This window comes from Urocampus carinirostris, chromosome 12 (genome assembly GCF_059441175.1).
Source record: "Urocampus carinirostris isolate Australia breed hairy pipefish chromosome 12, RoL_Ucar_1.0, whole genome shotgun sequence".
Classification (NCBI taxonomy): domain Eukaryota; kingdom Metazoa; phylum Chordata; class Actinopteri; order Syngnathiformes; family Syngnathidae; genus Urocampus; species Urocampus carinirostris.
In genome coordinates, this window is record NC_142360.1 from 28,093,660 (window position 1) to 28,117,052 (window position 23,393).

The window sequence follows — 23,393 nt, forward strand, 5'->3', positions numbered from 1 at the left end:
GGGTTTTTCTTCTTTGAGATTTTCCAGTTTTTCAATTTGATGTCAGAATGACATTTTGCTTGACTATAAAGGATTTTATACGATCAAATACAAATGACAGTTAATGCAAAAGATATTCACTGGCTGGGCTGTGGTGCGAGGTCAGGGCACCCTAGTAGAAAATGTTGTTTACAGGAACGGCGGGAACGGGACGTAGGGCTGATAAGATAATCAGCACATCCAGACGCAGAAAGGCCCTAATGACGTAGAAACGCTCGGTGTTGTTTTGAGCATTCCAGACATCGCGACGCTCTTCGACGAGATGGTGAAGCCCAGGGGAGGCTTCCTTGGCACGCCCATGGGAGGAGCCGGCACGCTATTATGCGGGGAGAAGATGGTCAATAAGAGAAAGTTGCAGACACGCATTGCAAATTGGATAAGGGTGGGATGTCTTTTGATATGTTTGTTGAAATGTATAATTGATCCTGGAAAAATCGGGGTGGAGTAGTTACGAATCTAACACTATTTGGGCGCCATATTCAGCTTTGTTTTTTTTGTGGTGACAGGCTCTATAGCACTCTTTTATTTGACATGTCAAGAAAATTAACAGTTTAAAGAAAAAGGCAGCACAGCGGATGAGTGGTTGGCGCATCCCCGGCACAGTTCTGAGGTCTTGGTATCAAAACTTCCTGTGTGGAGTTTGCATGTTCTAACTGTGCTTGCGTGGGTTTCCTCCCACATTCCAAAAACGTGCATGTCAGACTAATTAGCCGGTCCAAATTGTCCCTGGGTGTGAATGAGCGAGTGAGTTGTCTGTTCCCGTGTGCCCCGTGATCGGCTGGCAACCAGTTCAGAGTGTCCCCAGCCCACAGACAGCTAAGATCGGCTCCAGCGCCCCCGCGACCCTACTGAGGATAAGCGGTGCAGATAATGATTTAAAGAACGTTAACATGTTGTGGAGTAGAAAGTACCAATAACCTACGTCTAAATCAAAGGTGTCAAACAAGCGGCCCGCGGGCCAAATCAGGCCCGCTAAGGGATTGAATCCGGCCCGCGAGACAACACTCAGAGAAGCGCAAGAGAAAAACAAGCTGCAGGTTGAAATATGTTAACTTGATGTTGCCAAAGCCAGGCGCCTCTCACAAAGACACTGTACTTGTATTCATTTCTCTCTCTCTCTCTCTCTCTTTTCCACCCCTTTTCTCCCACTCTGTCTTTCACTCTCCGTCTTTCTTTTTCTCCTCCTTTGTTGCTCTTTGTCTCTTTCTCTCTCTCTCTTTTTAACTTCTTTTGCTCCAACTTCTTTTTTTCCTTTTTCTCTCTTTTCCTACTTTTCACGCTTTCTATTTCTCTTTGGAATTCTTTCTTCCTCTCCCTTTCTTTCCCCCTCTCTCACAACTTCTCTTTTTATCTTTTGTTTCTCACGCTCTCTCTTTGTCCCACCCTCTCCCCTTTCCCCTCCCTCTTTCTCTCATTTCTTTATCCCTCTTTTTCTTTCTTCCTTCCTCATTAGTCCGGCCACAAGATGTTTGTTCTATCGTGTGGCCCCCGAGTTTGACACCCCTGGTCTAAATCTTATTGTAATACAGAAATGACCATGGCATAATAGAAAAAAACTGCTAAAAGCCACTGAGGAATATATGAAGTTTCTGAATTGTGAAGTGCAACTGGAAATGAGTGCTACAAAGCCCGAGAAAGAATACAATCTAGAGACTTAAACTGACCTAATAGCATCATTTTCTACCCAGCCATAGACATTTTTTGTTTTTTGAGAGTACCCGTAGCAACAAAATGGCAGACAATCATGTAACCTCCCTCAAATTGTCCATTATATTGTAATGCTAGCTGCAGTTATTAATAAGAAATGCGACGGGAAAGTGAAGCAACAAAAGTGTCGGTGTCATATTTGAGCAGACCTCCCTCAGAAAATGGCAACAATTTCCAGCATTTACAATCTATTCTTGAAAACATTCAAATTCAAGCACCTGTAGAAACCCTGTTAACACAAATGACTAGACCTACAAGTATTTCTTTAAATATATACCGTAGAGCGCACCTGTTCATAAGCCGCACCTACCACATTTTAAGAGGAAAACCGATTTTGTACTTACACAAGCCGCACTTATATATAAGCCGCATTAAAACATGCAACACAATCACAAAATTAGCCCAAATCCAGCTTTGAGTCCCGCGATTGTAACTGAATATACAGTGCACACCCCAAAAACCACAGCCAGCCAAATAAACAGAAAATTATACCGATACTTAAGATTTGATGCAGACCTGCAGAGTCCGGGTACCCGTTGAAACTAATCCAAGGAAAACAAGTCTATATTTCCAAAGGGTGGGAAAAATATATATCCACTATTGTCCGCCGCGACAACAGCTCTCACTCACCTTTAACCCACTTCCCGTCAGCCCGCGTTTGCTCCGCCCCTCCTTTTTTAATTCGCAAAACATACCAGAATAAGTGTCTCAAATAAATACATTACAAAAATATACAGGTGAAAATACACATTATACATCGGTTACATATATTTACAAAGAAAGACGGTACACCGAGAGTTTTCTAAGCTTTAATTATAATATAACTTTCATCCCAAACCGTGCCTGTGAAGGGTAGCAAAACGTTACTAGCAACACGCTTGCAACACAGTAGACGGGTCTGTTAAATTGCATGATGAGGATATGTCTACGCTAATTAAGCCAAGAAGTTGCAGTCTTCCTCGGCGCATATATTCCACCGGTCTAAATCTTACCTTTTGTACTCGAGCGCCGCTGGCGGCCGTTAGAAAAATGACAAATTGGCCGCATCACTGAATAAGCCGCAGGGTTGAAGGTTTGGGGAAAAAAAGTAGCGGCTTATAGTCCGGAATTTACGGTACTGAATATGTGAGATAGTGTAACTTATATCGTTAAAAAAAAACTGAATTGAACAATGAAAGTGTTTTAACCACTAGGAGGCGCTAAATACTTAGTGTCCCTTTAAAGCAGTGATCTCAAACTCAATTGAGGGTCAAGGTGAGGTTGGCAAAATGGGGTTTCCACAAAAACTGAAAGGGAAATTATGGTCTAAATGTACCTTTTATACTATATATCAAATATATATTTACATACTGAAGGATTTTAGACATTTGACTATAAAGGATTTCATACGATCAAATACAAATTATATTCAATGCAAAAAAATGTTCACTGGCTGGGCCGTGGGGCGAGGTCAGTGCAACCTAATGGAGAATGACGTTTACAGGAACGGGACATGAGGCTGATAAAATAATCAGCGCATCCAGACGCGAAAGGGCCCTGATGAAGGAGGACATCAGGCAATGTTTTGAGAAACGCTCTGCCGTTGAGTTTTCCAGACGGCGAGGTGGTAGGCTTCCCTGGCACGCCCATCTTGCGGAAAGACGAGGGCCGAGGACTTCAAGAGAAAGTTCCCCAGAGACTAACGACACCAATTGAATGGAGTTCACTAAGTTCAATTGTTAATGAAATTAAATCTGCCCCCGTGTGAAAATGTTGGCCATTCTTGTTCAGAAAAAATGAGCGCGCATTGTTGGGTGAATAGAGTCAGATAACTAATTCGAACAATTTGATAAACAATACATTTTGATATTTAATTCCCAACAATACATTTCTATAGTGCTCAATAAGTGTGTGGTTTTAATATTAAGGCCAGGAGCCCAAGTCCTCAGGCACCAAGGGATGTGCCTCTAAAAAACTTGAAGGCCACTATGAGGCCTGGTAGCTGAATTATCAAGCTACTTTGACTCCCACATTCCAAGCCGCTCGAAAGCTTGCTTTTCTTCTCACAGAGCCGAATTGTTTATAAAGTTTCACTATCTCTATTACTCATTTATTATACTCTAACTCCATCTAGCGACCAACATCATACACTGCATTTAAATATGTGATTGTCTAAACCAATCAGATTTGTTTCCTGTGTTCATATAAATCAATGAGGTGTGTAGTTTCCTTTTTGTGTTTCCCAATAAATGGAGGACCGCGAGTTCTCCCTAAACTGATCCTGGAAACACGACGGAAGGGGCTATTAAAGTTTAACAATATTGTAGTAAAGAAGAAAAGAACACAGTCCAAGTTTTAAACTTGACATTTCAGACAGTGCTGATAAAAATATTCTGCTGTTCTTAAAGGGACAGTGTTTTTTTATTTGTCCACTAGATGCCACTTGTGTAGTGCAACGAAAAATAAAGACTAAAAACTGCAGAGACTGAGTGAGCAAAAAGCCTTCACATCTTTAGCAAGCATATGATGAAGCCAAAAAGGGGAATAATAAAATTAGGGAAGAAATGAGGCAGAAAAAAGGAAATTGGGAATAAATCGTGTAGGGGGGGGGGGTGGATAAAGTGAAAATTTAAGACAAAATGAAAATATTTCTTAAAAAAAAAAATTGAAGTTAAAATAGTAAAGAGGCATACAAGAAAAACTAAAAAAAAAGCATAAAGGAAAAAGAAAATGAATTAAAAATATATCTTTTAAAAATTAATTTTCCCTTTCCTTTTACAGTGGAACCTGTTTTCAAACGCCTCTCAGTTCGAACAAATCGGAGTCCGACCAAAAATTGAGAAATTCTTGCTTCGCTGGTCGGTCAAAAAAAAATCGGAGATCGAACGCCGGTACGCTAGGGTGCAATGCGGAGAGGCGAACGGGTGTAGCTTGCTCTTTTTCTGACCAACTGTTATCGCGTGCAGACGGGTTTCATTCTGCTTTCGCTTTTAATATAGGTGTACCAAGCGTTGTAGCCCCTACTTATGCCTCCGAAGAAAGTCAGTGCAAGCAGCAAAGTTGCTACAGGTGAAAAAAGAAAAGTAGTGCGTACAACTATTGCATTGAAGAAAAATTATAGTTCCACTGTCCACCTGCGCCTTCTGCTGACCACCACAAAGGTAAGAAATCCTATAATTTTCTTTATCCTTGTTTTTTCTTTTACACGTTCATGTTAGCGAAATCTTTCATACAGAAGATTACGATAACGCGAACGTACGATTGGCTTTTACATTAAACATTCAGGGTGTTGGAACGGAGCCCCCTTTCCAATGAACCGCTCACCACTTGCTGTGGAGACCCGGGTGCAAAATGACTTAAAAACAACTTATTTCATTTTTACACGTTCATGTTAGCGTAATCTTTCGTACGGAAGATTAGGATAACGCGAATGTACGATTAGCCTGGGTTAGCTTCATGTTTACATTAAACATTCAGGGTGTTGGAACGGATTAAAACGATATACATTATTTTTGATGGGAAAAATGATTTCGGTGATCGAACAAATCGGTTTTCAAACAGGGTTCTGAAACAGATTATGGTCGAGAACAGAAGCTCCACTGTACTTTCAAATTTCTCCTTTTCCCCCCTATTTCTTATTTTTCTTTTCAAAAGTAACAAGTGATTTGGTCCCTTTGAGTCACATTATTTTGTCTTCCACTGTGCTTTTAGCACTCGTTTTTGGTGACTCGACAGAACAGTGACATCTAGTGGATATATTATACACATCTCCAACTTTCATATCATGTGAGGGGGGCCTCAAAAAAATTCTCAACAACCTGAAATTCATACCAGACTTTTTGGAGAGTAAAAAAGAAAAGTCAAGAATGTGCATTGAATAATTTTACTGCAAGAATACAAAACTGAAGAGACAAGAGTTATGGAAATGAATCTTATTTACAACAAGTGAAGAGTTGGGAACGCATGCTGGTCTCCAAAGGCAGGGAAGATGGCGCCGGTCACGTTGAAGACCCGACAGCAGGCTGGAAGGAAAAATAAACAAGCAAACGAAGCACAAAATTGTTCAACTTTCTGTCTCCAGTTTCTCTCGACATACTGCCGGTTTTAGGATTCTTTTGTAGCATGGTGCTGAAATGGTTTGCACTATGTGTCATCATTTGCAGGTTGGACCTCAAAACAACATTTGACTATGCACAAACTGTCTTTCCACTGTCCTGACATTTCCATTGGGATGCTAATTCGACACCTTACTGGTAATTCCGGACTACAAGCTAGGCTTGGGTGAAGAAGATGCCGAGGATTGGCCCATCAATGTGCAGCTATAGTGGTTCACACAGATTGAAAGCCAAACTGGACTTCAAAGATAACACCCTGCATACTAGCTCAAATCCTGCTGGAGTCTTAGACAGGAGAGGTCTCCTCATCTTCACTTCTTCAGAGGTGCAGAAACCCATCTATTTCGCACTTGGGTTATTGCCGGTTCATTCCTGAAGGATTTTATACATTTTACTGTAAAGGATTTTATACGAATAAACACAAGTTACATTCATCGAGTGCAATGAAGATTTTCACTGAGTGGGCTTCAGGTCGCACTGTTCCAAATTCGGAATGTTTTGGCTGGGGAATTTTGATAACAGGACTCTGACGAAAGACGGCAGGCGATTTTTGGAGAACAAGGCTCTGATGACGTAGAAACGCTCTGTTTTGAGTTTTTCCAGACATCGAGGCGTGGGAGTGGACCCCACGTGGGGGCTTTCATTGGCACGCCCATGGGAGCAGCCGGCACACCAGCTTGCGGAAAAACGTGGGCAGAGGAAGATCGAGAGACTAATTCGGCCATATATTCAATGGAGTTAACTAAATTAAATAATTTAAGGAATTAAATCTGCCCCCGTGTGAAAATGTCGGCTATTCTTGTCCATCTTTTCCCATCAAGAAACAAGCGCGGATTGTTAGGAGAATGTAGGTTGTGTTTGGTTAATGGAGTCAGATAACTAATTCGAACAATTTGGTAAATGGTAGATTTTAATATTTAATTCCTAACACTCCTTTGCGGATTTTTAAATGAATTTATTTTGTCTCTGTTGTCATTAATATCGTATCGTGCATTGTAGAGAGCGCTTAGTTTTGGGTGGGTATGTATGACTGTGTGCACAGCTGCGATAATAGGCTTGTGTATGCAGTCAGTCAAACAGCCAGGGTGGGCAACTGTGCGCACGGCTACAGCTAGCTTTTCGCAATTAGTTACCGTAAATTACGGACTATAAGCCGCTACTTTTTTCCCAAACGTTTAACCCTGCGGCTTATTCAGTGATGCGGCCAATTTATGTAATTTTTCTAACGGCCGCTAGCGGCACTCGAGTACAAAAGGTAAGATTTATATCGGTGGAATATATGCACCGAGGAAGACTGCAACTTCTTGGCTTGTGCATACAGTAAATTGAATTAGCGTAAACATACCCTCATCATGCAAAATGCAAAAAGAAAGGCACATGACGCAACTTTAAAGCTAAAAGCAATCGAGCAGTCCGATAAAGAAGGAGCGAGCGTGTTGCCACCGTGTTTTGGAATAAGGGAGCGTGGGACAACGTCTATATGACAAAGTTTCTTTTCAATGGCTTCAGTTCTAAGGAGGAAGATGAGGACGGTTTAACGTGATTTTTACAAGAACGGTATGTTTTTTTAACAGACCCGTTTACTGTGTTGTGAGCGTGTTGCTACCTGTCACAGGCACTGTTTGGGATGAAAGTTATTAAAGCTTTGAAAACTCTCGGTGTACCGTCTTTGTAAATATGTGTAACCATGTATAATATGTATTTGCAACTGTATATTTCTGGTACGTATTTATTTCAGCCACTTATTCTGATACATTTCCCACGGGCAAATAAGAAAGGGGCGAAAAACACGCGGCCTGACAGGAAGTGGGGACCAGTAAAGGTGAGTGTTTGTGGACGCGGCAGACAATAGTGTATTTATATTCTTCCCACCCTTACCTTTGGAAATATACACTTTTCCTTGGATTACTTTCAACGGGACCCGGACTCTGCATCAAACCTTAAGTACCGGTATCATTTTCCGTTCATTTTGCCGGCTGTGATTTTTGGACTGTGTACTTTTATAAAGGACTTTCAGTTACAATCGTGGGACTTAAGTCAGGTTTGGGTTGATTTTGTGTCACATTTTTTTAATGTGGGCGCATGCGGCTTATATACAGGTGCAGCTTGTGTAAGTACAAAATCGGTTTTCCTCTTAAAATGTGGTGGGTGCGGCTTATTACCAGGTGCGCTCTATAGTCCGGAATTTACGGTACATTAAAAAGAAAGTCATGAGTTAGGTCAGGCTCTAGGGGAAAATCACAACAATGTAGGTTTGTCAAGCTGCTCTACATACGTGTACAACCCTGACCACACAGACAAGTAGATGGGGCGGGGCAACTGTTGAGCCAATCAGAACGCAATACACAATGCATGATGAAAATTTGCGAAGTAGCAAAACCACGATACACCAAGGAATTACTATAGTAGCAAAAATGTGTGCTTTTGCCCTTTGTCATGTGCGCTAGGGATGGGAGAGCTTAAGATCAGTCGACTGGCTCATCGTACACGCAGAGGCTTCAGAATTTTAGTCAGTACATTGAAATTGTTTGTGGCCCTTCTGGGTATATGCTGCAAAAACAGTGTCTTAATCACGGCACAATGGGTTACTTCTCTATACTTGAGGGTTCCCTGCTCAACGTTTTAGAATGGTACGGACCATTTCTGTAATCCAGGATTCATAGTACTTTCAATTGAGCTTCCTTCTAACAAATGGAAAGCAAGACCGGCCACGCTAGCTGGAATCCATTGCAGAAAAACACAAGCCCAAGACTCGCCTCCTGTGACTTTTGCTCATCGACTCCATTGTCGGCACTAGTTCCCACTGCCATTAATTGTGACTTCCTGTTTGGCTTGCTTAGGAGCAGTGTCCTTTAACTGGCTGTTCTCCTCTGCTTTCCTCTGTGTGGGAATACAAAACAAATGGGGAAGGGAGACAATATTGAAGAGCCTCAATTTCAGAAAGAGGGGTTGGGGGGGAAGATACCCGGGACAAAAGCCTTACTGTCGGCATGCACCCTAAAAGCAGGTCAAGAAAGCTCTAGGCACAACAAGCGAGTCAAGTCAAGTCATGTCATGTTATGTCTATTTGTATAGCCCTTAATCTCAAAAGGCTGCAGAGACCACAGATTATTGCAAACCAGACTATCCAGTGGTCAAATATTACACTGTCCCTTTAAACCAGTTTGTTTCAACAGCATGCTACAGCCGTGAAAACTTGTCTGGTGTTCCACAGGAAAGTTATTTTTGCCAAACAGAACGTTGTGGTTGAGTATGTCTGGGAGGTAGTCCAGAAGAGTAATGTTTTTTCTCTACCAGTAGGTGGCAGAATATCTTTATTACAATGAACTGATGAGGTCAAATTGTCTAATTATTCTTTGTTTGGAGATGTTTGATATTTTTATGTCTACAGTAAGTTAATGAACACAAAACAAGTTCCCAATTATTTCTGGTACTACCCCCTGAGACAAAGATGCAACAAGAAAACGTTACACTAGAACGAAGAGAGTCAAAACTAATTTTCCCAACAGGTATATAAAACGATATTGACAAAGCATGAAAGGCCACAAGTGTGTAGATGTTAATCTAGCAGTTTTAGGGATCAGGATCTCTGTCCTCCAGACAAAAAGATCAAATAAAAAGTCGTCTCACCTTCTTCCTGACCAGGTGAGAGATGTCCGAGGCCGCTTTGGAGGACGATGCGCCATCAGAGGATTTTGCAGGTATCTGTATTTAACAGTAGGTTTACTGCACATTTAAATTGTCAGCTTTACATCAGTTTCATGACAAAAGCAAATTTACCTCAGCAAATGCTGTAGAGGAGTTGGTGTTTTCGTTTTGTGACATCGAAGAGGTTGAGGCGCCGCCCTAAATGCGTTCCATGCATGAAAAAGTCTCAGACACAGCAAACTCATGGGGACAGTGTACATGATTTGAGCACCATTTGACGCCATTTTGTGAAGTGCAGACTCAAAGTGAGAAAACCATGTCACCTGCTCTCGTCGAAGCTTATGTTATGTAGATTGAATGCAAATTTCTCCACCTACAAGTACCGGATTTTTCAGACTACAAGGGGCACCAAAAAACCCTGCAGTGTTCTTGTCTGCCCGCGTCCACGACGCATCATTTTTGCTGGGGACGCATAGTGTCAAATCAACGAGCGTCCCCGTGACACAACTTCTTTGACACAAAATTGTCATTACCCGATTACTTTTTTTTAACCAAAGATTTACCGTACTCCAAACTTTTCGTCAGGCAAATCCGCCATTGTCGTTTTGGTCTCGCTGTTAGAGTTTTCGTCTGCACACCGATCTGTGAACGAGATCTCGTTGCTTCGAGATTACGTCATTGTTGTGGTGCTTGTCGTCGAGGGAAGTCAGTAATAAGTCTAAACATAATGCAGAAAGTGATAACAATGGCAATAATTCCGGCGCGGAAAAACGGCCAAGAAATTCTTCGGAGGATCACGAAGGCAAGGAAAACACGCGTGTTGAAGGGAACGATTCGACGAAAGAATACTCCTAGAAAGAAAGGGACTTTTCTGCCAAAATGGACTAAATTATATTCCTGGTTACGCAATGAGGATGCTAATGGATTGGACGTCGAGAAGGCATTACAACTGTGGCGGGACAGCAAACCACGAAGAATATATGAACTGAAAAATCTGAAGTGATGACTGCTTTGTATTACCAATTAACGGATGATTAAAACTGAATGAAAATATAGATTAATATTTCAACAATATTATTTTGTATAATGTACAATATTGTGAACTGAAAAATCTGAAGTGATAACTGCTTTTGTATTACCAATTAACTAATAATAATAATAACAATAACAATAACAATAATTTCCTTGTATTGTCATTCTGTGTAACAATGTACACAGAACGAAATGTCGATTGCACCTGACCCGTTGTAGCGAGCCGATGCAGCCGCAGCCAACAGAGGGCGCCGCCGACCACTTTTTAAGTCTTAGGAATGACTCGGCCGGGGCGCGAACCACCGACCTCCCAGTCTCAAAGTGGGCGCCTTACCATCTAGGCTACTGAGCTGGTACTGATGATTAAAACTGAATGAATATATATATTTATATGATATATTTGTCGCAGATTTACAATTTTAACCTCAATAACACCAAATTTTGGGGACCCATAGATTTGAGCATGCAAGTCCCCGGGACCAATCACTTTTAAGAGATAGAATGAACACCATGGATTGGCTACAAATTTGAAAGTTTGCCTTATATACCAGAAACAATGTAAAAAAACAAAAATTAAACATCGTTACCATATGCATTATAATTTGATTGTTCTACATTTGAGAAACAGTGGTCTTTGAGTACTCTTCTGTGCCACCATGTTTGTTACAGAAATTAATTCAGTGGTAAAACCAGATGTCATAATTTATGTTGAATGAAATACATTTTAATGCAACCATAGCTTTTACTGTAGTTTTAATACCATGCACCTTGTAGCCCTAGTGAGCCTTATTTGAAAAATTAAAAATTTAGGGGGGTTGATAATCCGAGCGCCTAACAATGTGGAAAATATGCCGTTCATTTTACTACTAGGAGGCGCCAAATAATACACACTGCCCCTTTAAAAACAAATGAACAAAAACTTCCTGCGATCTTACAAGGGTCTGTTGAATGGCCTGGGTGTTCGCTACGGCCATTTTCCGAGTCTCCTCAGCATCTTCGATCTTTTCTTTTAGTTCAGGCAGAAGCAGTTTTAGTTCTTCCATCTCGGTTGCTGCCTGTTTTGCACCTTCGTCGTCCTCTGCTGCATTGTTTGAATCCTGCAGCATTGCTGTAATTGGACAAGAATGAGTACTGCATCAACACTGGTGAATCAGTGGTCGCCGACCACCAGGCCGCTGACTGGTACTGGGCAGCACAGAAAGAAAATATTCCCTTTTTTTTTTTTACTTATTACGCATTTATCATGAATACACGCATTTTGGGTCTCCCCAAAAAACCTCAACATTTGGGTGCTAGTCATACTGAGGCTTTACAGTAGTATATCACTGTAATTGAGCAACGATTGATCAGTCACAAATATCGCTGACAATATAACATTTGCTCAGCATTGGATGCAAAGGGAAATGAACCTGGATCGCTGCAGTGAGCTGAATCCCAACTACTAAGCTACAAGGATATTTGATGACAAGACAAAAGATTCACCTCATCACTACACTTTTTAGTCATGGTGCCATGTAGTACCATGTTGTACCAAAGCTCCGTGAGGAAGAGTTCAGCAGAACAACGTGGTACCAAGAGTAAAAATAGTGTGATTGAATAAAGCAAATCTAATGCTTTACCTAGGTCACATAGATCCATAGTGGTGTAGTGATTGCACAGTGATTTATTATCATTACCACCACAGTCACCACTTTCATTATCCTAATTAGTATTCCCATTATTGGGCCTGGCCGCCAGAATATAGTCAGACATTTAACCGGTTTGTGGTACAGAAAACTTGCCTACGAAGCCTTAGAGGTAAGATCTTGGACCGAGAACGTGAAGGATTTTATACATTTGACTACAAGTTACATTTATTAAGTGCAATGAAGATTTTCACTGAGTAGGCTATAGTTCAATGACAGGTCGCGCCATTCCGAATACAGAATATTTAGTCAAGTTCTGTTAACAGTACTCTGACGGAGGATGGCAGGCATTGTTTTGAGGAACCACAGACATCGGGAAGCTCGTCTGAGATTGTGACGCTCACGTTGGGCTTCATTGGCGCGCCCATGGGAGTAGCCAGCACACCATCTCGTGGAACGACGTGGGCCGAGAGAAGGCTTCACAGACCAATTCGGCTGTATTCGATAGAGTTCACTTAGTTCAATTATTAATGAAATTAAATCTGCCCCGTGTGGAAATGTCGGTTTCTTGTTCATCTTTTCCATCAAGAAAAGAGTGTGCATTGTTGGGTGAATGTAGGTTGTGTTTGGTTAATGGAGTCATAACTAATTCAAACAATTTGGTAAACGATACAATTTGATATTTAATTCCCAACAGAAGGCACCTAAATGAAGCTTCCGATTTATTTCAAGCCCGGGCCCTCAAATAAAGGCTTTTATACCCTCGGGGTGGGTCAGGCTGAATTCTTTAGGCCCGATCTTACCTCTAGCCTTGATGTCTAAAACCAAGCAAAATGTAAATCATGCTCTTACCCAAGCGAGCCTCGATTACTTTGATGGCGCTGTTGTAGTGCTGAATGGCCTGACTGTATTGATCCATGTAGCAAAGTGTTGTGGCAACATGGTAATTGGTCTCAGCCAGTAGACGGCTGTGTGGAGGCAGGTGCCTTAGCTGCAGAGCCAAGCAGTCCTGAAAGTCTTCTAGTGCCTGACTATAGTTGCCTATGGGACACACAGTATGTAAATGCATACTAAACCATTTCACACAGGGAAAAAAGGGTCCCATCAAACACAAAATACTCCTTCACTGCCAAATCTAAGAAATTCAAAAATCCTATGGGAACATTGAGAATCAGCACACTTGATATGTGTATAACTACCGTTAATTTTGGACTACAGAGTGTACCTGATTAAAAGCGCTGGTTAAAATTGTATTTTTGTACAAGCCACACCAGATTTAAACAGCCACAAGAAAATCAAATCACTCATGTCTATATTTCTTACGTTTGAAGCCCAGCGCACACCGCATGGGGAAGCCTTTAGCTGCAGTGCCCCAGCACACCCATTTACAGTTCCCCTTCGCGTTGTTAACGTTACGTTTTCAGATCATGTGACATTCATGGCGATTCCAAAGACAAGCACATATTTACTACTTCACCAAAAGAAACCGCAAATGAGGGCTGTGTGGCGACAGAGGAAAGGCAACCATGCTGTGCAGAATAGTATCAGATTGTAACACATAAGTGGTAGTTGTTGTAATGGGCGGTTGTCGTGGTAATGGACCAAATGACATTCTCTCGTCATCTTTCCTTGAGGATTAAAGGAAACATCAGTAGCCTGACATTGACGCAGATAAGGAAAATGAAGTCTTTTGATTGACAACTTCTACTGCTGTGCAATTCGGGTGTATAAATTGAAGTGAAAAAGTTGATATATCGTGAATATGTTGTAAATATCAGTAGTGATAAACCTACCGTTTCGTGTGAATGTTGACAAAAAAAAACCCTAATTTCTCCTCTAGAATGGTGTCAAATGTTTACAGACATCAACGATCCGTTTTGGATTTAGAGTGCAAGCGTTGTGGGAAAGAACTTGCCGTTTTCCTAGGTGACGCTACAAGGCCGAATTTAAAAAAAAAAAAATCTAAGCCACACCGTATTTAAAGTCTGTAGAGTACGCAATAGAGGGGCTGCCATAGTGCCACTGCAAGGCTAACAGCTCTTAAACCACTCCTGACGAACCTGGACAGAGACCAACGCCACATCCTTTACCCATGAAACTGATGACCTGGCACTACCACTTGTGGGAAACCGTTACATTTGTGTATTTTAATCATCGCAGACACCTGGCTAAAGTTGCGGTTACCATATGCTAGCGTGCATCTAGCCAGCCGCTCTCTAAATCTCTTCCTTACTCCGAAAGAAAAAAACTTTCCAATTTCTTTTTACTATGTCAGGGTTGGCTAAGCCGGTCCTGGAGAGCCGCACGTCCTGCATGTCTTGGAGGTTTCTCTGCTCCAACACAGGTGACTCATATTTTCAGCTTGTTAGCAAGCTTTGTGAGAGCTTGATAACAATCCAGGTGATTGGAATCACAGAAACCACCAAAACATGCTGCTCTCCACCACTGTACTATGCCAATAAAACCATTTATTTAACTTCAATTCTGTAATCCGCTTTTCTTTGAGATCTATAATTTTTAGTTTGTTACGCTTGTATATTCTCTCAGTTGGTAATGACGTCAACCCAGGGTAAGTTTGCCCCTTGGGGCTTTATGAGGGGGCGACGCGACTCTGCGGATTTTCTTATTTTGCGAGTGGGTTCTGCCTCCCATTAACAGTAATAACCAAGGGCTCTCTGTAATGCTAAAAATGCAAACTCCAACCATCCCTCTTTCCAGTTACTGAACCTTTGAAAATTGCATTCAGTAGGTTGTTGACTCTACCGTAGCAGATCTTGCAGTAGTCAATTTTTTCAAACAGTTTCCTTTTGTTTTAGTGGCTAACGTTGACACTATTGCAATTATTAGGCTAAATGCGTTGGCCAACATTTGGCCCTGATGCCTGATTAGGCGGCAAACCATTAAAAATAAAATATTGGTTGAGAAATATCAAGCAAAAGGTGTCCTTTTTAACCCACAATTTTAGTGGATATCCAAGTAGCACCATATCATCTGAAAACTATGGTTATTCGTTTTAAAGGGTTGGTATAAAAATTTAAAGTTTGAGTCTCCGGAAGAAAAACAAATCAGATGTGGGCAAAATGATGCAGACCCACTTTTTAAAGGGAAAGTTTGATTTTTAGCTGAAAGATTTAAAGACAATGAAGATGGTGTCACAAGTCCTTTTCACATTGGATATAAAAAGCAAAACTATATGAACCGTCACAAAAACATTTTTTTGGTTGAACTACATAGTCAAGTGACATCTCTTGGTAAAATAATACAAACTGTCCCGTAAGATTTAAAATTTTCCGACGCAATGCTCTGAACGTGCAAGAAAATAGAAAAATTACCCTATTACAAAAGCAACCAAAACTCTAAGCATCACGGTACATGATGACTTCAATTCCAATATATCAAAGCAGACAAAAATACCTGTTTCCACACCAACTTCTCCGAGTTTCAGGAAAGCCTGAGCTGCCATGAGCTGGTCTTCTTTGCTTTCTTTCCTGAAGCAATAGTGTAATGAGGTGGCATTCTGTTTAATATCTGAAAATGAAAGCTAAATGGCAATTGTTCGTACCTCTTGTAGATGAACTTTGCCAACTCCAGCATTTCCCAAGCCAATTGCAGATTGCCAACTTCATCCTCATCCTGAACATGACAAGCAGAAGTGATTTTAACCAATCATAAATGCCCACTCTAACTCTGACCATCATCAAAATGGTCTGAAAGTAGAAAACCAAAGTCGCCAGCGCTGAAATTCTTAATTTAGGGCTGCAAATAACGATTTAAATAAACAATTGGTAGTTTTTTTCCATTACTCAATGAGTCAGATTGGGCCAAGACCCCCCCTGCAGTGTGTGCAAATCTGGTGAAAGACTACATGAACCGTTTGACCTCTGTAATAGCAAACAAAGACTACTGTACCAAATATTACCATTCATTTTCTCAGGTGTTTAAATATTCTTTTGCAGCTGTATCACACAAATAAATTGTTAAAAATCGAGTGTTGTGATTTCTGGATTTTTCTTTTTAGTTCATCTCTCACAGTGGACATGCACCTACATGGAAAATGTTATACCCCTCCATGATTTCTAAGTTGGAGAAATCGCAGGGTGTTGAAATACTCTTTTCTTCACTGTATCCATGTGCTGATATTTTGACCGCACCCATAGCCACCATACTGTTCCTTTATCTTCCATGTTTTCTTTTATCCTCACTGTTTAATGTGATACTGGAGTGCCACGTCCTATTTTGTAACAATGACAATAAAGGTATATTCTATTCTATTCTCCCCGAAAAGAAAATATAATCAAGGCTGTTGCGCAGAATAAAAAAAATCCCAAATTCAGGTTACCTTGTCACCATTCTCCTTTTCATTATCGTCATCATCGTCATCATCATCCTCCTCTTCACCTGGTAAAAAAATATATATTTTTTTTTTTTTTTTGCATCAGCCACAAAGCGAGCGCGACCAGAACTAGGGTCAGACATACAGATGAAACAACAGAACCCATTTAACACCAGCAAGTGAACTTCATTTTGCAACACCCAGGATTGTGCTGCCCGCATCATGCAAGTATAATTAGTGCTCTAAGGTCTACTGCTTGCCCTCGGTTTTCTCCACAAGTTCAGCTTCGCCACTGTCAGACTTTGTTCCCTCTCCATTCTGCTCTTCAGAGTCTTCAGTTTTTGCCACACCGTCCTTCTCAGGTGACTCTTGAAGGCTTTCCCCGCCGTTTGCTACAACTTCCTTGCCACTTAATGTTGTAGGAAGGGTGCTTTGAGAGTCATCCGCAGCTTTAGGGGATGGCATCCCAGCACCGTTTTGCAGTGCGACCTCAATGCTGCCCTCTTCAGATGGTTTTCTTTCTTCAGTCTCGGGACTAGCTGCCATTGCCTCATACACCTGCTCGCGCAGCTCATTTCGAGTTTGTTCTGCACCAGAGAATTAGTTTGAGCATTTAGTGTTGCAGCAGCTGATGTAAGGTTTGGTATAGATAATTTCCGAGTAAACGGTCCAAAAAGAATATTCCAAACCACAAAAAAAATCAGTACAAAAATTACTAAGTACATGAGTATCTTAACTAATATATATATTTTAATATACAAGAGAATAAAATACTAATAGACAATTATGAATGAAGTCAAAGGGGTAGGATTTAATAAGCATTTGTTTCTTCCTACTCCCTTTCGAACATAATAATAATAATAATAATTTCCTTTGTATTGTCATTCTGTGTAACAATGTACACAGAACGAAATGTCGATACACCTGACCCGTTGTAGCGAGCCGATGCAGCCGCAGCCAACAGAGGGCGCCGCCATCTTACCAATGTTATAAGTCTTTGGTATGACTCGGCCGAGGTGCGAACCAGCGACCTCCCAGTCTCAAAGCGGGCGCCTTACCATCTAGGCTACTGAGCTGGTACATGTACGATAATGTTGTGCATTTTATTTTTTCCCGATTCGTTTTGAAATAAAAAGTTTCCTTCATTCAGCACCCCACCTTCCAGTGACATCCAGTCAGGCTGTTGATCATAGGAGATAATTACTCAGTGTTAGTCTCTCATTTAAGTTTTATTTGGATATTTTAATTTTCAAAATATACACTATTTGATCAATCTTCAAAAATAAGAATATTTCGATGGTCAACAGAAGGTTATTGTAACACGCAACATACGAGTTACGGCCAAGACCTGTGTCTTCCAAAGCGTTTTCTTGCCGTGAGCGAATTTTTTGTTTGTTTGCAATGGCCGGCCAGGTTTACACTTTTAGCATGGATGGGAGAAGCTGACCAAGATTCCTTAGGATTGAAAGATGCCCAGAACAGATTCACACCATGGCGTATGTGATCATTTACTTAATGAGATACAAGTTAATTTGATCAACTTCACATATATATTGAAAATCATTTTTAATACAGATTTATGAGACTGGCAGAAAATCAACCGCTGGCCACCCACCAAAATCTTCTGTATGCAGAAAAACTGTCATTTTGTATATGTGTAACAGAAATCCTTACCGTCAAGGTTATTAGCACTCTCTATGTTAGAATTAGAGGGTTGCTCCTCATCAGATTCTTCTGGGACTCCCTCAAGAGCATTTCCAAGGACTGTGGTTTCCATCCTAACACAGAATGGAACACACATTAAACATTCAACAAGAAACTAGTTGATTTAACACGATAATTTGTTTGCTGGGTGAGACAGGCAACTATTTCACGAAAATTGTCTGTAATGGTAGACTCAAAAAAACGGAAAAAAATTATTGAAGTTACCTGGCAAGCTCGAGCAAGGACTTCCCATACAAGAAAAAGGCCTCACCACACTCGTCTGCAGTGTCTCCATACCTGGTAGCTCTGACATGTAAAGATAAAAAAGCTTGTATAGCATTTTTAATTACAATAAACCAGGGAGTACATGTTCAGTCTCAATGAGTAATATTAAACACAAACAATAGAATATTAGCAATTCCTTGTTATCTGGACAATTTAGTTTTATACTTGTAGTTGAACTTGAATTTAAAAAATAAATGTGGAAACTATTACCTTCCTTTTAGATATAGATTTGTATTCTTAGAGCTGCCAAGATTTTGGGAAAGTTAGTGAGTCCGATTTATGAATTTATGGAGACGCTAAAGCTTCGAGGTTTCGTGCTTGATATGGCGGGCAGTTGTGCCCCTGGCTGTTAGACTGACTGCTTACATCAGCCTATCAAAGTCGTGCACACGTCTTGCAAACTTTGGCCTGTATTAAATGCCTAGTGCCATTAAAATGTGCCTCTGATTGGCGCTGTTAAACCCCAAAATTTGACAATTCTTGTTGGTCTAACACTACATTACCTAATTAACAAATTGTAACTATAAATCCCTAAAGAAAAAAAAAAGAAAAAACGCAGTGTCTTGAAATTACACCATCACACCAAGTTGAGATATAGATTAGATTTCGGTTAATTGTGCAACCCAACCTGCAAAAATTAGTCAAGGTTGTCGACAAAAAAAACAATAGAAATAGTCCACAATAAATTCCATGTCGACTTTTGTCACCAGGCACATTTTTCCAACCGAGTGAGGCATCTTGCATAAATACAATCTCTGCCGAGTGTGGCTCATGCTCAATAGGGTCTCTGTTCGAGCAGTCACATACAGAAACTACCGCATCGACATCAAGTACGCGTACAAAAACTTCGTTTGGGAAAATATGGCTTGCATACAGAGAATAAAATGGCTACGAGCAAACCCGGGGGCGTAGTTGTTCATCTTAGAAATTAACTAACTTCAGCACATATTTAAGCAACAAACTAAATTTTTATTCGCTGAAAAGCAATTTCGTTCTCCCACAAGCATATTTTTTAGCAATTTTAGAATCGGCAAACATTCTCCTGAATAGCGGTCCCGTGTGGTCAGCCATAGCAATTGGAACACCATGTTCAATGATCGCTTCAGTAAATAACACTTCAGCATTTATGACGTCCAAAGAATCGGTTGGGGTGACAAAAAAAAGTGGAGATTTTGTCGCTGGACTTACTGTCATTTGCATTTGATTTGTGTTTTTTTTGTTTCCACGTGGTCTTTAACGTCGCTAATTCCGCCATGATCCACAGAAAAGTCTTGTCTACAGTGTGCAGTTGGTGTAATTTTCACCTTTACTCGATCTGATAATGACTCCAGGGAAAGCTTTGGAATATTCTTCACAAAAGCACTAATTTTGGTTTCACAATTTTCTGCACTTCTCCGGTAGACTCCATGAACTCTATTCCCGCTGCCAATTACGGTGCTCTAATTGAGCTAAAAAAATAAACCTCGCACAGTCATATTTCAGCACTGCCAGACGACTTGCAATGCTGATATAGCAGTTGTTTGAAATGGTACTTTGTCTCCATCTTGCGGTGGAATGTTTTTACGATTTTATTTTTTTAGAGGGAAAACCGTAGTTTATGTGACCCAACCGTAACGCCGTAGTGGGTTTAAGAAAACCGTACTCATTACGGCAAAACTGGAGTACTTGGCAGGTATGGGACCGGACAAAAGTTTCTCATTTCGAAAAGTTCGGGTAGCGTTTACACTCGAACAGGCAGCATGACATACAAAAGAGTACTATGCGTCGCATACATGATCAGCTCCATCCACATGTACTCACAGCATGCCGCAGGCGTTCTGAAAAACATCAACTGCAGCAACGACGTCACCCATGACAAGATGTCTGTTCCCCGTGCCGATGAGTTTTTTCGCTTCTTCCATAACGTCGACAGAACCGCTGGGGAAAAAAAAAAAGGGAAGTACAGTGGAACCTCTGTTCTCGACCATAATCCGTTCCAGAACCCTGTTCGAAAACCGATTTGTTCGATCACCGAAATCATTTTTCCCATTAAAAATAATGTAAATCGTTTTAATCCGTTCCAACACCCTGAATGTTTAACGTAAACATGAAGCTAACCCAGGCTAATCGAACGTTTGCGTTATCGTAATCTTCCGTACGAAAGATTACGCTAACATGAACGTGTAAAAATAAAAAAAATCAGGTCGTTTACAAGTCATTTATCACCCGAGTCTCCACAACAAGTGGTGAGCGGTTCATTGGAAAGGGGGCTCTGTTCCAACACCCTGAATGTTTAACGTAAACCTAAAGCTAACCCAGACTAATCGTACGTTCGCGTTATCGTAATCTTATGAATAGGATTTCTTACCTTTGTGGTGGTCAGCAGAAGGCGCTCGCACACCTCCTTCATATTTGGCTATTATTTCTTAAATGCAATAGTTGTACGCACTACTTTTCTTTTTTCACCTGTAGCAACTTTGCTGCTTGCACTGACTTTCTTCGGAGGCATAATAAGGGGCTAAAACACCCGTACGCCGCTCAGCATCGCACCTTAGCGTACGCACTCGCGCATTACCGGCGCTCGAACTCTGATTTTTTGATTGAATAGCGAAGCAAGAATTTCTCGAAATTTTTGGTCAGACACCAATTTGTTGGAACTGAGGCGTTCGAAAACAGAGGTTCCACTGTATGAAGAGATTGATCCAAAAGGCCAGGGGAAGAGTATCCTTATACTCACTAAAGTCTCCACATTTTTGTAGTCTCTTATTCGTAATTACCGATTATTAAATACAGACTCTGCCCGAACTTACGAATAAGAAATTGCGGACGATCGCAAGTTGAATTTGTTCGTAGGGTTCCCAGAGACTCCAACGACCCTAATTCGGCCATTTTCAATGGAGTACACTTCGTTAAATTGCTAATAAAATTAAATCTGCCCCCGTGTGGAAATGTCGGCTCTTATTCATCTTTTCCATCAAGAAACGAGCGCGCCAAAAATTGCTGGGCGAATGTAGGTTGTGTTTGGTCAATGGAGTCAGAAGACCAATTCGAACAATTTGGTAAACGATGCATATTAATATTTAATTCCCAACAAAACCTAAGCTTAAAACACCTGTATATTATTTTATGAAAGACCTATCGTTTATGTTGACATTATCTATATTGTTTGTTAATGCAGTGTTCTCGTTTGCCCGCGTCCCAGACGCATCATTTTTGCTGGGGACGCATAGTGTCAAATCAACCCCGGGACGTGACTTTTTTGCCACAAAATTGTCATTATTACCCGATTACTTTTTTTTTTTAACAAAGATTTACCGCTCTCCATACTTTGTCAGGCAGATCCGCCATTGTTGTTTTGGTCTCGCGCCAAACTCGGCAAACGAGATCTCGTTGTTTCGAGATGACGTCATTGTTGTGGCAGTTGTCGAGTGAAAGAAGTATGCCTCCGCAAAAAACAGTTGGTATTAGGTGCAAATCAACAAAAATTGGTCATTTCTTCAGTGTCGGTAATAAGTCGAAACATAACACAGAAAATGGTAACAACGGCATTAATTCCGGCATGAAAAAAAACGGCGGAGAAATTCTTCAGAAGGCCGCGAAGGCAAGGAAAATACGTGTTTTGAAGCGAACGATTCGACAAAAGAAAATAAAAGAATACTAGCAAGAAAAGGACTTTTCTGCCAAAATGGACTCAATTATATTCCTGGTTACGCTATGAGGAGGATAATGGATTGGACCTTGGGAAGGCATTACAACTATGGAGGGACAGCAAACCACGAAGAACATGAACTGAAAAATTTGAAGTGATAACTGCTTTGTGTTACCAATTAACTGATGATTAAAATGGCAAGAATATATAAATATTTCAGCAATATTATTTTATATAATGTACAATATTGTTGTGAACTGAAAAATCTTGAAGTGATAACTGATTTGTATTACCAATAAATGTATGGTTAAAACTGAATGAATATAAAGATTTATATAATATATTTGTCGCCGATTTACAATTTCAACATCGATAACACTAAATTTTGGGGACCCATAGATTTTTGAGCATGCGAGTCCCTGGGACCCATCACTTTTCACAGGTAAAATGAACACTGCATGTATGGTTCCTTCTTAAGATTTCCTCATGTTGAAGTTTTGAGTTTTTCCCTTGCCCTCATGAAGGTTTAAGACCAATTTGATGCAACAAATTCATCTTCAAACAAATGAAGAACTATACCATATAGATATCAAATGGAAAAGTAATTGGATGTGCGTCCAGGAGGAGCACCGTGGTGAGAATCGTTAACCCCACGCGGCCCACAACTCAAAAATAGTTACCCACCACTGCTGTAAAATTTCTACTTCGCGGGATTTCTTTCAACGCAACCCCAGCGAAAAACGAGGGATTGCCTTACTCACCTCTCAGTCGCTGATGCCGATGACGAACATGGCTTCTCGTCCTCAATGCTGTTAAGAAAAACAACACGTCAGCAAACAAACACAGACAATGTTATTAGACAGAAAAATGCAAATTAAACACATGAGCTGATACTAGGTTTAGAAAACAACTAGGTAGTAGTCCTTTCTTTCCACTCGCACAAGAGAAAAGGATAGCAGCCATGATAACAGAAAGAGGTTAGCTGTTACCAAGCTAATGTTCCGTTCACACAATAAAAGGCCAAATGACAAGTTTTTACCTCTCGGAACTTGAGGCAACGGACGTTTCTTCGGGCATTTTGCGCTGAATAGAACTTGACGTGGAAGAAGGACAAAGTCAAAAACCGCACGGGGTACAAACACTCAAGCGTTTTGTTTGGCGCGCTTAAATAGAGGAACACTTCCGGTTTCCGCTCGGCTGTGGAAGGACGCGGGAGATTGGATTTAAAGGGGCCGAAGTACAGCTCCTCATGCATAGGTCTAAAGCGTACAGGCCGCGGGCCTCACCCGGCCCGGTGT

The 23,393-nt window shown here is 40.9% G+C and overlaps 1 protein-coding gene across 3 annotated transcripts; it reads right to left on the minus strand.

Moving 5' to 3' along the window:
• Positions 1-5,594: 5,594 nt before the first annotated feature.
• On the minus strand, positions 5,595-23,285 carry nasp (nuclear autoantigenic sperm protein (histone-binding)). 3 transcript variants are annotated; one of them, XM_088349918.1, is made up of 15 exons: positions 23,135-23,285; positions 22,857-22,904; positions 20,268-20,384; positions 18,408-18,488; positions 18,153-18,256; positions 16,739-17,065; positions 16,485-16,543; positions 15,708-15,778; positions 15,560-15,633; positions 12,998-13,186; positions 11,456-11,628; positions 9,621-9,686; positions 9,471-9,545; positions 8,597-8,720; positions 5,595-5,747 (listed from the first exon to the last, which is right to left on the minus strand). In XM_088349918.1, the coding sequence occupies exons 1-14, from the start codon at positions 23,170-23,172 to the stop codon at positions 8,634-8,636; spliced, it is 1,509 nt and encodes a 502-aa protein (XP_088206044.1). In that variant the 5' UTR covers positions 23,173-23,285; the 3' UTR covers positions 5,595-5,747; positions 8,597-8,633. The 3 variants fall into 3 exon arrangements, 2 of the variants coding, with proteins under 2 accessions (XP_088206044.1, XP_088206045.1); XR_015852240.1 differs by lacking the exon at positions 8,597-8,720 and having other exon boundaries at positions 9,471-9,566; XM_088349919.1 differs by lacking the exon at positions 8,597-8,720.
• Positions 23,286-23,393: the final 108 nt, after the last annotated feature.